Source organism: Ciona intestinalis, chromosome 7 (assembly GCF_000224145.3).
Source record: "Ciona intestinalis chromosome 7, KH, whole genome shotgun sequence".
Lineage (NCBI taxonomy): Eukaryota > Metazoa > Chordata > Ascidiacea > Phlebobranchia > Cionidae > Ciona > Ciona intestinalis.
In genome coordinates this window covers 3,250,179-3,263,596 of record NC_020172.2, presented here as the reverse complement: position 1 = coordinate 3,263,596, position 13,418 = coordinate 3,250,179, and the positions used below count along the sequence as shown (strand labels likewise).

At 35.9% G+C, this 13,418-nt stretch overlaps 1 protein-coding gene across 3 annotated transcripts in view; it reads right to left on the bottom strand.

Moving 5' to 3' along the window:
• Window positions 1-13,418, bottom strand: part of LOC100176095 (focal adhesion kinase 1) — a 68,983-nt gene that overhangs the window by 13,578 nt on the left and 41,987 nt on the right. For all 3 annotated transcript variants that reach the window (XM_026835157.1, XM_026835158.1, XM_026835159.1), the window contains 6 exons: window positions 13,221-13,321; window positions 12,743-12,858; window positions 12,391-12,491; window positions 12,046-12,135; window positions 11,580-11,724; window positions 10,564-10,623 (listed from right to left, as the gene is read on the bottom strand). In XM_026835157.1, coding sequence (XP_026690958.1) covers window positions 10,564-10,623; window positions 11,580-11,724; window positions 12,046-12,135; window positions 12,391-12,491; window positions 12,743-12,858; window positions 13,221-13,321 — 613 coding nt within the window. The remainder of the gene's footprint in view (window positions 1-10,563; window positions 10,624-11,579; window positions 11,725-12,045; window positions 12,136-12,390; window positions 12,492-12,742; window positions 12,859-13,220; window positions 13,322-13,418) is intronic.

Genomic DNA, 13,418 nt, shown 5'->3' with positions numbered 1-13,418 from the left:
GAGCAGTCTTGCATCGGCAATCAGGAATATTAACAGCTTCACACTTTGCAAACATTCTAATTTAAATATTGCACTCGATATATAGTGGGGTGGGGAAGATGGGATACTTTTTCATTCTATTTTCTCGTCTCATTTAGTAGTAATCAAAGAACATTCAAAGAATTATACAACCATATCCGCACGACTGTCATAGACCGTTGTTAATTGTTTAAAACACGATCAGGATATTAATATGTGCTAAAGGTGTCCCGTCCTACCCCATATAGTCATATGCATGTATTTAAGTTAGTATACGAATATGTATGTGGTGTAGGCATTTTCCATTGTAGAAAATTACAGTAACAGTTTACAGCTATATCAATAGCTGTATATTAATATTGACCAAATATGATAAATTTAAATGAAAACTGCTGTTTATTTTCTTTATTTTGATTTCTTGGTTTAGGAAATTATTGTCTTGGATTAGGCCAATTTTGCCTATTGTGTATGAACTTATATAAGCTGTTACGTGTGCGAAAATCTTTAATTAAAAAGGGGGTTTTAGGGAGTGAAATTGCCCGTTCAGTAACCAGGCGCTGCGGTTTAGGTCTAAATTAAAAGCGTCTCCGGCTTAAATTATGGTCTGTTTGAATTGATTTGGAAATTATACAGCATGAAAATTACGTCGCTTGCTCTGGAGCGGATTTTTTATTTAATTAAATTGAGCTGACGCGTTTTTGTTTCATTATTCTGTGTATAATGACCTGCACGGATTCGCGGTCTCGTGTCAAAAACTGTGATTCCAGATTTCTTTAAATAATTAAAGAAATTCACGAATAGCGATGGGTTTCTCGGAAAACTGAATGTTATTTGCGTTGCACCAAAACGCGGGTCAACCCGTTAAATGGCTTTATTATTGTTGGATTCGTTTCGTGCCAAGTTAGCGTCCAAGTCATGGGAGACAGTAACGTCAGGGCAGCAAAAACTCCATTGGGTCTAAAACGTGATTAACTTTGAACTGTATTTGTACTTTATCTTTACCGTATAAGTTTGAACCTTTTACCAAAGGCCTTTACGCACTATTTATCAAAAAAAAATGCAGCCAAATGACTGTTTTTGTTTGGCGTAAGATGGTATATGCTTTTATTCTCGTTTATGTTCTATTTGGTGGCAAACAAAAAAAAAACCAAAGAATTATTTAATGGTATCCTCATGTCTCTAAAAGAGAGTTGTTTATTGTTGAAAGTTTGATTAGGAAATATTTTGTACCAAAGGTATCCCATCTTACCCCACAATACTATCCAACTTTGTGGTAACAAAGAACTAGGTACTTTGGAATTCCGAAGCAGTTAAAATGAACACAAAACTTTACTAATGTAAACATTCATTTATGTACTACTTTCATGTCAAAGCAAAACGATTTGAAACTTGCCCAATAATTCAACACAAGACTGTGTATACAAAACAGCACGAGTCCAGTGGCTATTGTTAAAGGAACTATAGCAACAATGGGTGTTATCTGGTAGCAGAACTAATCTGTGAAACATATTCAGTTTCGATCGTAACTTAACACTTTAATTAGGTGACTACAGCACCATTATCAGTGCAGGTAATGGCTAAGGATTAAGTTACAGCGCGTAACAATCGCCGATTATCAGAGCAGTGACGTTGTATTAACTATGACTGATGATTGGTTACCCGTGAATAGTGACGTCACAGAGGCAACAAAGCGATGACAGACATCAATTTGCGAATTGTTAGAAATTACTGCTGACAGATTTTAAGCTATCTGCTAAATTAGGATAATAAAGTCGGCTGCGCTTTGAAAGTTGGATATAGCATAAGATATATTGAACCGTTAAGTCAATTACAAATGGGCATTTAAATTGCAGGTACTTGTTAAAGGAGAAAGAAAAACATGAATATCGCCTGAAGTAAAAATTAAATCAAGGTGGTACAGGTAATTTTGCAGTTGACAAGAAAATAGGAGAAAATCACCTTTAACCAAAATCATCAATTTTCTACGAAATTAAAGAGAAAATGAAGACACAACCTATCAGTGTGACTAACTTTTCTATTTTTATCAAATTACAAAATAATACGAGTGTGAGCTATTAACAAAATAACAAAAGCTAGTCTTAAAGCCTGCGGTTGCTGGTAAACAACTTTACAAAGCCGGTAAACAAAACCCTAAAGTGCTAGGCAAACAGAAGCAGCTCGACTGTAAATAAGCTAGTCCTGTCAACGATATATAGCTGTGGAAAGATGGGAAACTGAAAGATACATTAAGTTTAATGATAGAAGTCTTAACGCTCCTTGGCCGACATACAGCAAGGGGTTAACCGGCGCCGTTCACGCCAGCGACTGATTACGCCGTTGTATAAACATAGTACGTTGTTGTAAACAAGTTAGTTAAGGGTTTGCGGTCGTTTTACTGGGTTCAAGGTCGGACCGGGCCAATAATTTATTTTAAACGTTTCTTTAAGATACTTGACAGAAGTGCTCTGCAGCGTTTAATAAATGTCCCGCTACAAGAGGAAAACTATATCAGTCTGTTTACATAGAACGTGCTGTATTATTTTCTAATTACATTCAAAAATACAGCTTTACTGTCTGAAAACGCCGCTGAAGTCTTAATATATGCTTGAATATGTATAAACGTTTTCATACAAAACTCTCACACTTCTTAAATGTCTTGAACATAGAACGCAAGCCTGTCTCGTTGTCTACTTGCCAGTTGAAAGGCCTTTTCAACTTAATCACGAAGGCTACAACGTGGGCGCATGTCTCTCTCACAGCGACCGACTACTGTCTACTCAACTTCTTGTAACTGATCAGGACGATATGCGGTACGGGCGCAAGTCCCTTTTTCGGCGAGTGGTACGCCACCGATTTCAGAGAGCGAATGCTTTCAGTTCAACTTAACGTATTGGTTACATTCATACATTCATTTCAACGAAATCGTGTATTTGACATTTTAAAAGTATTTAGAGCCTATAGGTATAATTGCTTATCAAAACTTTAGGAGCTACTATCATTATTTTTCATAAAAATGTCTATTTATTATTCAATTACTGTAACAAACGATTCTCATATTTAATAATGTAATAAACCCCTTTAACAAAAAGGTAAGAAAAACACGGTGTTTTTGACAACTGAAAATATCGAATGTGGCTTGGCGACATTTTCCGTGACTTTTTGGTAAGCGACTAAAACCCAGGCATTCCCGCAATGTTTTCCTCTGCTGCCGATACGCATCTTAGCGCCTAATATGCACAAGATAGTCGGCATTCAACCGTTAACACAGGTGGGTTATACGAAGACAAATGAGCACAGGCCGGCAAAAATCAAGGGCTTATATGGTAAAAGCTACGAAAGGATGTATAAGTATAGTTCATCCGTCTCAAACAATTTATGTCACTTCTATGTGGCGAAAATTTGATAAAATCTTGCTGTCTATGCTGACTAATAAACGTAGGTAAACAACAGCTAGAATATTTTACTCTATGGCTGTTTTTCTTTAAAGTAGTATTCACGAAATTCAGAATATAGTTTTGCTAGATTGAAATTAGGCTAACGTAAATGAGTGTAACAAATTACAGTTATTATTGTAGATTAGAGCAGCAGTGGTTACCTAAACAAGAAAACGCACTTAACTGGGCGCGGGGGTGCGGTTTAAAAACACGCACAAATCGTTTTTACGGTAAATGCTATATATACGTGTAGTTCGTGTGACATAACATCACATAAGGTGTAAATAAAACAAAACTTATTGGATTCGTGACTATGAAACAGGAAATACATATACTAGAAGTCGTTTAAATAACACGGATGGGGCTAACTGGGAAACCGATTAAATGTCCACTTCTCAAATCAAGGTGTCACGAGAGTTGTTAAAATTTGGTGACGCGCCTAATTCGTCATTCGAGGTTTTTCAAGGTTGAGTTATGACGTCATTCGTGCGTGGATTGGTTTTACAAATTACCACCAAATAATAAGAAACAAAGAGTATATTGTTTTGACATAAGTAACTCAAGCTGACTTTTAATGCCAGCACGAATGGATGTAAATAGCAAATCTGTTTTCATTGGTTATACTAATCATTACGGATCAGCCTTACTGATCACTTATCTAGCGCCTTTATTAAGCTGTGCGCTGACATAATATGACAGATCATGACAGTAAAACAGTCGCTAATTTTGAACCCAAACTGCTGTACAATAGGCTGTGTAGTTTTTCCGCGGTAACATGTTCATACATTTCAATTCATAAGTCTATTCAGATTGAACATAAAGGAAAACAGCAGGTATTACAACATTACGACCATTATTCCAAACCGCTCTCTTTCGTGGCAAAGTATTGAATTTCGGCGCTCGGAAATGTTAACAAGAGAGCGGTGTTTACACAAAAAACTTGCCAATCGTTCAATAAAACTTTAACAGGTCGTGCCTGTTGTTTATAAAACACTTCGCTGCCCAGATCGTGTTCAGTTTCGAAAGAAATAAATAGACACGTGTCAAAGTGACGACAGGTTTAGTAGGATTATCTATTATATCAATACAAATGAATAGCTTACATTAAGTTTTGTCGCATTGTACACCCAATGCTGCTTTCTTTTGTAAACTTTTTTGCTATTGCTTTATTAGCACAACAGTTTGTTTATTCAGTTACGTATATCGGAAAACGTTAAACTGTGTTTCTTTTGCTTCAAGAGGGGCAACAACATTTTTGTATGGCTTTAATAACACTGAACAAAAACTCAAAGAGAATTAATGCGATGTTCGAAATTATTCATTGGAGAAAATCACACTTTCACGTTTTAATCTGCAGTGTTACCAGTTCAGGATAAAATAAGCATGAAACACCCTTTTCGCCTTTTCGGGGACACCATGTAGTTATTTTTGCACTCGAAATATTGATTACACCTTACAATGTATGCTATTGGTGGAAACACTTCATGTTTAAAGTCATAGGTCGGATATTTAATCCCAGTTTAAAGACAGCTTAAGCTAATGATTCTTGCCTGACATTACAATGCTTTGGAATGTACTAGGAGTAAGAATTAGCCGAGCAGTAATGCCGGTTGCATGCAATGCTAAAATATGGGCATTCGTGCTATGCGCTTTATTAAAATTTAACTTAGTTTATATAATAGGGTTGGGGGGGGGACCTTTAGCACCTAATATCAAAACATCCTGATCGTGTTTTAAAACAATTTACAATAGGCTAATGATTTGACGCTTTATTTTATTGTGCTGTTGGGAAATCAAATTATGTTTATGTACTGCCAACGGTATAATACAAATACACTGTAAGAGTTGGGACAATCGCCTCGAGTTTTTTTGTAGGCGTATTTATAACACTGATAGCGGTTTTACAGCACACGGTCCGACTTCAAAGAGTTATTCGAATTCCTTTCGAACGTACTTGGTATATTGTAGCCATAAAATACAAGGGGTACGTTACGTAAACGTAAAGATAAGGAAATAGCGGCTCCGGGAGTAAGACGCTCTAACGTCTAACCCAACAATTGTCGAAAGCACCGCTTGAGATCAAAGAGATTTCGAGCCGAACTGTCCGCGGTTACAGGCAAGAACAGAAGTAGCGGAAGATAAGGGTTAACTTTTTCACCGGTTCGCTTAGGACGCTATGTTGAGCCAAAGACAGCACGTCGCAAAAATAACCACCGTTTACATAGGCGGCATTTGAAGTGAAAAAGCGGTCGCCAAGGCCATTTCAAGTTGCTCCTTACGACGCTTTCCAACAGCGATGTTAAGAAGCACTTTAGCTCTTCCGAATTGCCGATAAAAAGTAATTTTCAAAGCGAGATCCGTGTTTGTTTACTTTTAAATTCGCACGGAAACGGCATTATGAGCGAACAATGCGAGACCAGCGTGAGTCACAATGGTCTGAGAATGTACGTCGATTGTGACGTCATAGGCGACACGGGCGGTAACGTTTGATATTTGGAAGAGTGCCAAGCAGTTTTTGAACACTGATTTACAGGTCTGCGATATATCATTAGGCACGGTATATAGAAACTGTAACCTAGCCAGGCATAAAGTAAACAACTAAAATACGGCTGTCGCCACAGTTGTGTTTTATTACCGCTGATAATTATTTCACCAAAAGTAAACCAAAACATTGAATTATGATTAAAAAAAATACGTTTCGTTACGTTCGAAAGGATATGTATGTCCCAAAAGTCAATCAAAACAACGAAAAGGAAATACAACTGTTCAAAACGTTTTTAAAACCTGATAAAATAGATACTATACAGGATAAGCACACGTTGAATATACACAAACAATTGTATATTAAAGGAAAGACTGAAGTAGGGATCACTGCCAATATAAACAGCGATTATATAACAACTCTCCAGTTTACATATCCTTAACTGTAAGGGCTTTTAAAGGACTATTGAAACTACGTATAATCAATACCACAATTAAACTGGGCCATATGTACCAAAAATACAAATGCTCCACCTGTATGGTTTAAGGGCAATAACCGTAATTGCAAACTGTACGCAACCAGAGGAAATATTGCTACTCAATAAAAACTGCATCTTAAACAAAATTCTATTTCATTTAGAACTACAGAAAAAAACTTTTATTTTTTATTCTCTATTCTTACAAACGGACCATAAAACTATCTTTTTTTCCAATACTACACGCCAATTAAGAGGTACCTGAAGAGTACGAACTTTAAGCGTTATCTGTAGCTGGGTAAATTAACGCCCCAGTTACATATTAACTATCATGGGAATTCCGGCGGTCACAGATGAACCCGCTTGCAAACAGAGAATGATATTGTTCGTTTCCGCATTTAAACAATAGATAGCTTTGTCTTATTAAACAGCGACGATATGTTCCAAATATTAAAGATGGTATTGGACAATAGTACTATGGGAGAAGATGGGACACCTTTAGCACATAATATCCCAATATCCTGATCGTCTTTTAAACAATTAACAACGGTCTATGGGAGTCGTAAGGATACTAAAGATACGGTTTTATAATTCTTTGAATGTTCTTTGTTTACTACCAAAGGAAACGAGAAAATAGAATGAAAAAGTGCCCCATCTTCCCCACCCCACTACATTAGGTGGTATAGGTAGGGGTAAGTCCATGTTTTCAATCTTTCTTATCGTTTTATTTGGTAGTAAACAAAGATAATTTACAGAATTATACAACTGTATCGTCACGCCTCGTTGGTAATTGTAAAAACACGATTAAGAAATACGGAAAATTACGTGCTAACGGTATCCATCTTACTCCAACCTACTATATTGATTTTTCCACTATAACCCTTAAAAGTGAGTTTATTTCGTAAAATTATCTAAATTGCTGATAGTAAATAAAACCTGCAAATACATTCATGCAATAGCATCTCTATGCAAAAAGTCCTAACATGATCTACTTAAAAAACACTTGTTTTTACACTGCCTTTTGAATGTCTCTTGTTTTAACATTTCAAACACCTCAAATTAGCAGGCAATCATACACGCCTCTGATCATAGATATCATATTTCTTAGTTGAAATGCCGACAAAGCGTGCGATAGAAACCTTATAAGCATACATCCCCTGCCACCTACTTAACCGTACACAAATCCGTTTCCGTGTGGGTTGGACCTCAGCGCTTTTGGGCGAACCGTTTTAAAAATAAAGCGAAACAGTCTTTCTCGCGTTTTATGTTTTATGTTCATTGTTACAGTAGCAGCAAATCACATAACCTATTAGCTTGCCAAGGAATAATTTTCAGAGTTGTTAATTGTTAAAAACACGATTATGACATATTGGGATACTGTGTACTTGGTATTCATCTTGTCCACAATTCTATATTGTTAAATGGTATAAAATGGACTGAAAAAGATTGTTTGGTCAAAATTTCAAACCTGCTTATAGATAAGACTTCATAGCGCCCGTCAACCTATTTTAAGAGGCACCAAGCAAAAAAAAAACGGGAGTAAAATCGCACAGGCGGCCTAGATTAAGGTTTTAACGACAATAAGGAACGAACTTGGCTTTGAAGTAAAAAGGGAAGTAGGTTTAGTCGTTAAGTTGTCTTCCAAGCGACATTAACAGCCGGATGTTCGCGTATGAATGGCTGATTTATTGCCTATTCCACAGCCACTGTTGAAATGAACGTCTGTAATCTAACCGCAACTATATTAATATCCAGGTGTTTTGAATTTAATACTTCCAACGTGTTCAACTTTATTTTGATCCAGTTTTAAGTATACTAAGCTAAAAACAACGTGAATGAGCGAAAAACTGCCTTCAGTCGACACTTAAACTACTTTATACAAAGTTTAATAATCCCTTTAAAAATACAATATCAATGAATCTGTTCCTAAATATTCCGTAACGCATATTTGCCCACAACTTTAACATTACTCAATTCTAATCTTTACTATATACTGCGTGCAATTATAAACATTACACCATCATATATACATTTAAACATAATACTAAACATATATAAATCTATCATATATCTGTTTATGAAACATTCGCACACAAATGCGTTGCTTTAAAAGCCCAACCTAATTCAATACTGATCGTGCTACAATTGCGTGCAATCGAGCCACCATAAACTTCACTACGGGCAATCATTGGACGAAGTACACAACCGGTTCCCATCCTTTAGCAGTTTTGGCGCGAAACGATAGAACGGTTGCCATGGCGAACAGGATGTACTTGAAGTTGATTGGCTGTACCGGGTATACAAATTGATCGCATCAAATCATTTCGCACAGCTATGGAAACGGCACGAAGATGCATGCTACCATATATAGCCTCACGCGTCTTCAACTTTACAATTCTGCCTGATTCTTAATATAGTAAACATTGCTATTGCCTATTTAAACGTGTTCTTGCATTCATTACCCAACTTGCGCGTTTAAGCATGTTTAAAAACAAATAAAGTTTTTTAACAAAAAGCGTTTTTTTTTACTAAAAAAAATTTATCTAAAAATTAATTTAAATCCACACTAAATCGGCAGTAATTTTCTACACGAACAACTGCTGTATAAAATACGTATTTTAAACTGCAATGATTACAAAACTAGGTGTTACAATTTGATTGATTAACACCATAGCAATACTTTTCTAATATAGAAACCTTTCTATAATAACCAAATTAACCTTTTTAACAACTGATAGTGCGATTTGTTTTGCCAATAACATGCGTCTACATCAAAATATTATTGTAACGCAAGGGCTAAAAAGTTAATATAATATTGACAACGCAAAACGAGGCTGTACGTTTAGCCTACGTACATGACTAACTACGTAAATGCCTCTCTAAGTTTCTAGAATACTTTTGACAAAACGACAGCAACTAATCGTATATAACTAGAAATGCTTCGACATTTTATAAATGCAAACGTCACAGCGTGACTTTCCAGTACTTAGCCATATATTTGATTTTTACGTCGAAACTAAAACCATGATGTTTTCGCCGATTTTGTAAGCGTCATAGCGTTTACGTTTTAAAGCCATTTGCGCGATACTTTTGCGTACGACAGAAAAAGTGTATTTATTCCTAAACTCCCAGAAAACCTAAACTTATACCTTATATGGTAGGGTGGGGGAAGATAGGACACCTTTAGCTGGGTTCAAGGCTCGATGCTGCTACCATTGTGGGCGTATGTGTCCTTGGGCAAGACACTTAACGGCAATTGCTCCAACCCAGTGGTTACTAATGGGTTGTCTAAATTATCAGAAATACATGAAAAAAAGAAAAAATCAAAAAAAAATAATTACCCACAAAGTAACATACATGGTAACTCGTAAGCTGGCACGAGGTGTTAAACCCGTGTGATAACGACTGTCGTTTTCCGCCAACGCGAGGATAAAGTAAGTTACATTCATTCATTCATTCATTCATTCATTCAGCTCTAAATATAAAAATATCCTGATCGTGTTTTAAATAAATAACAACAGTCTATGGAAATCGTAAGGAAACAGTTTTATAATTCTTTGAATGTTCTTTGCTTACTAACAAACTGGTGGAAAAATAGAACGAAAAGGTGTCCGATCTCCCCCCACCCTACTATACATTTTGTTGACGAAAAACATTACCAACATACTGTTACGCTGCCCTAACTGACAAATAACCAAACACGGAAACGCATGAACAACATTACAGGTAAACAAGGCGGAAATACAAAACACAAAATGCTTAAGCTGTAGTATATAGCTGTGACTAAACGACCTATTTTGAAGCATAAGTCACTTACAATGCACGTAACAACATTGCACAACAAGTTGACAAACATTCATATAGTTATGATTTCACATACGGAAGTTCCAATGTAACGCATTGGTAAATTTTGTCACTATATTTATACTTTAATGTGACATATCGTTTGTCTGTTTGAATTGTATGTAGAAGTGCATAATCAAAAGCCATGCACCAAAACGCGAGCTAGCGCAATTGCATATAATGAGAAGCCCTATAATCTTATAGTGTTTTTAAATGGTCAAATTTTACCATGGGATATTCATTGATTTACTTTCATATTATCATATTTTCAGTAAGTTTATCCTATCTCTATTATAATTAATGGTACTCACTATAACTCATGCTGAATCTCCTCAAACAGTGGCCTGAATCCAGGATCGTATGACCAGCATCTGTAGATAGCATAAACACGTATTTAGTATGGCTCGAGTTGCCGAAAATATATTAAAAACGACGCGAATGAGATTACACGATCTACAACGGAATTGATATATAGTGGGGGAAGATGGGAAACCTTTTCATTCTATTTTCTCGTCCCATTTGGCTGTAAACAAAAAAATATTTAAAAATTATTTATAAAACCGCATTCTGGCGACTCTAGGCCGTTGTTAATTGTTTAAAACACGACCACAATATTTGGATATTATGTGTTAAATGTGTCCCATATTTCCCCCCTATACAAATGTGTATGAGAACTTAAGGGGGTTGGGTTCGAATCCTAGAACGGTAGTTTTAATTAGGAAATATTTACATTTACATATACATTTTATTGATTACAGACATTTATAAAAATTCACTAACAGAACTTCGCAGTCAGTCAGTATTACAAATTCAATATAGCTGATTACGTCATTTCATGAAAAGCAATTACATTTATTGAGACGTTATTAATGGCAAAACGACGTGAGTGTTTCGTAACCTTATGATTTATGACCGGGTATTCCGGAATATCAAATGCACTGTTGTAATATAGGCGTAAACAATTAAAAAACGAGTTTAGCATTTAACGTTTTACTTCAGTATGGATTTGACTACGTGGTTGGGACATGTCTGACAATGTAAGCAAATTGGATATAAAACTGATCAGATTATTCTGTTTTTTTAGGCAATACTAACTGACAAGACCTAACGAAACAGTTTTATCTGTAGTTATCATTGTGGGCGTATGTGCCCTTGGACAAGACACTCAACGGTTAACATTAAACCCTGTAATGTCTCGCCGTATGCTGGCAAATGAAGCATCGGTCCTTTAATTTAAGCTAACGAAAAACAATTGCCCCGGAATGACTTTTACATGTATATAGCAGGGTAGGGGAAGATGGGAAAATAGCATTACAATATATCTCACCTTAGCATTAGGTCATATAACGCTGGTTGGCAATTCGAAGGCATCGCCAATCGTTCCCCGGCTTCTATTTTTCCAATGACGTCATTATTTTTTACCCCCTGGAAAGGCTTGACTCCCATCATAAGGATTTCCCAACAACATACCGCTAAAAATATAAAATAAATTTAGCTTAGAAAAAATTGATGTCCACGAGTTAGTTAATAAACATTAGATAAGCGATGGTAAGAAAACCTAGAAAAAAAGCTCATAAAAATCAAAAAGTTTGAATGTTAATTTGCTAGAGTGTAAGAGAAAATTGATTGTTTGTGTTGCCCTTTATTTACTAAAATGCTTTTGAGGGAACATACCAACGAAAAACATCAAATTCATTTTTTTAGGTATTTTAGAAACTAGAATTGGGTATACATGGGTGACATTTCTTTTTAGTAAATAAAGCCACATTAATTGAGTGTTGTATAAAGCTTACCGAACATCCACACATCAGTTGCGGTTGTAAATCTTCGAAAGTTAATAGATTCGGGTGCCATCCACTTGATTGGAAGTTTACCTTTTGATGCTGTGTGAAAAATTTATACAAATTTAGCGAATGCGTATTTAGCGTGAAATAGGAATTTCTACTAAATAAAAAAAAGAAAACATAAATTGTCATTCCACGTGGGTAAGGTCCTGCAGGACACCGGACATAGGATTTAAGCCAGAAAAGGTTCATATGTTAGTCTGTCGTTTTTGTAAGGTGGGCGACAAAATCAGATTTGAATCAAACATCCGTTTTTAGGTAGCGTTTTGTACAGTAGGTAGATTTAATAAAAACCTGTATAATAGTTCTGGTCTTCCATGTATCGGGAAAGACCGAAGTCGCCTAATTTAATGCAGTCCGGCTGCGCTACAAGAATATTTCTGGCTGCGATGTCTCTGTAAAACGATGTTTTAATTAAGGTTTAAGAACTGTTTTTAAACAGAAATGGTTTTAAAAGGCCCCACAAAAATTCAGGAAGCGCTGGTTTGAAAAAGTGTACAAATGTGGCAAAATGTTGATTTTATATTTTAGTAGTTCGAGAAATGCATGCTAAACAACAGCAGATTTTCACAATAAAGTTGCTGTTTTTATTTGTATGTTGAACTAAGTTTATGCAAAATAAGCAGCCTTTAATCGTTTGTTGTACCTGTGCACGAATTTCTTATGTTCCAAGTAACAAAGTGCTTCACTTAGCTGACATGCGTACGTAATCAGCATTGTGACGTCAAGATTGTGTTTGTTCGTTTGCAAATACGATCTCATCTGGCGGGAAAGATAATTTAAAATATCGCCACGTTTTTGTTATAGTTTTATTTTTGAAGCGGAATAATTGCAACGGGCGTATACTGTAATATGGATAGTTTTTTTTATATTTATAGTGTATGTCTGATAATTTAAACAACTTCTGAGAGACCACTGTGTTGGAGCAGTTACTGTTAAGTTTCTCTCTTAAGGACATGTGTACTAATATTGGTAATAGGCTCAAGCCTCGAACCCGTATTCCTTTTATAGATAGGCGTACAAACCACTGTGTAGGCCGACGGACCATACTGTCACTATGAGTACAACAGCAAATTGGTTATGGCTCTTTGGCGCCAACGCGCGGTTATATATATTGTCCCTACCTCTCCGTATTTACAGAACTCCATAACGATCCAAACCGGCTCCTCAGTGCAAACGCCGATAAGTTTGACAATGTGTGGATGCTCAAATTGTCGCATTGTATCTAAAACGACGAGCATTATAAAGTATTAAAATATACTCTATAAAAAGTCTAATTTTTTTTACAATTTTAGATATATTATATATGTAAGAATTCAATT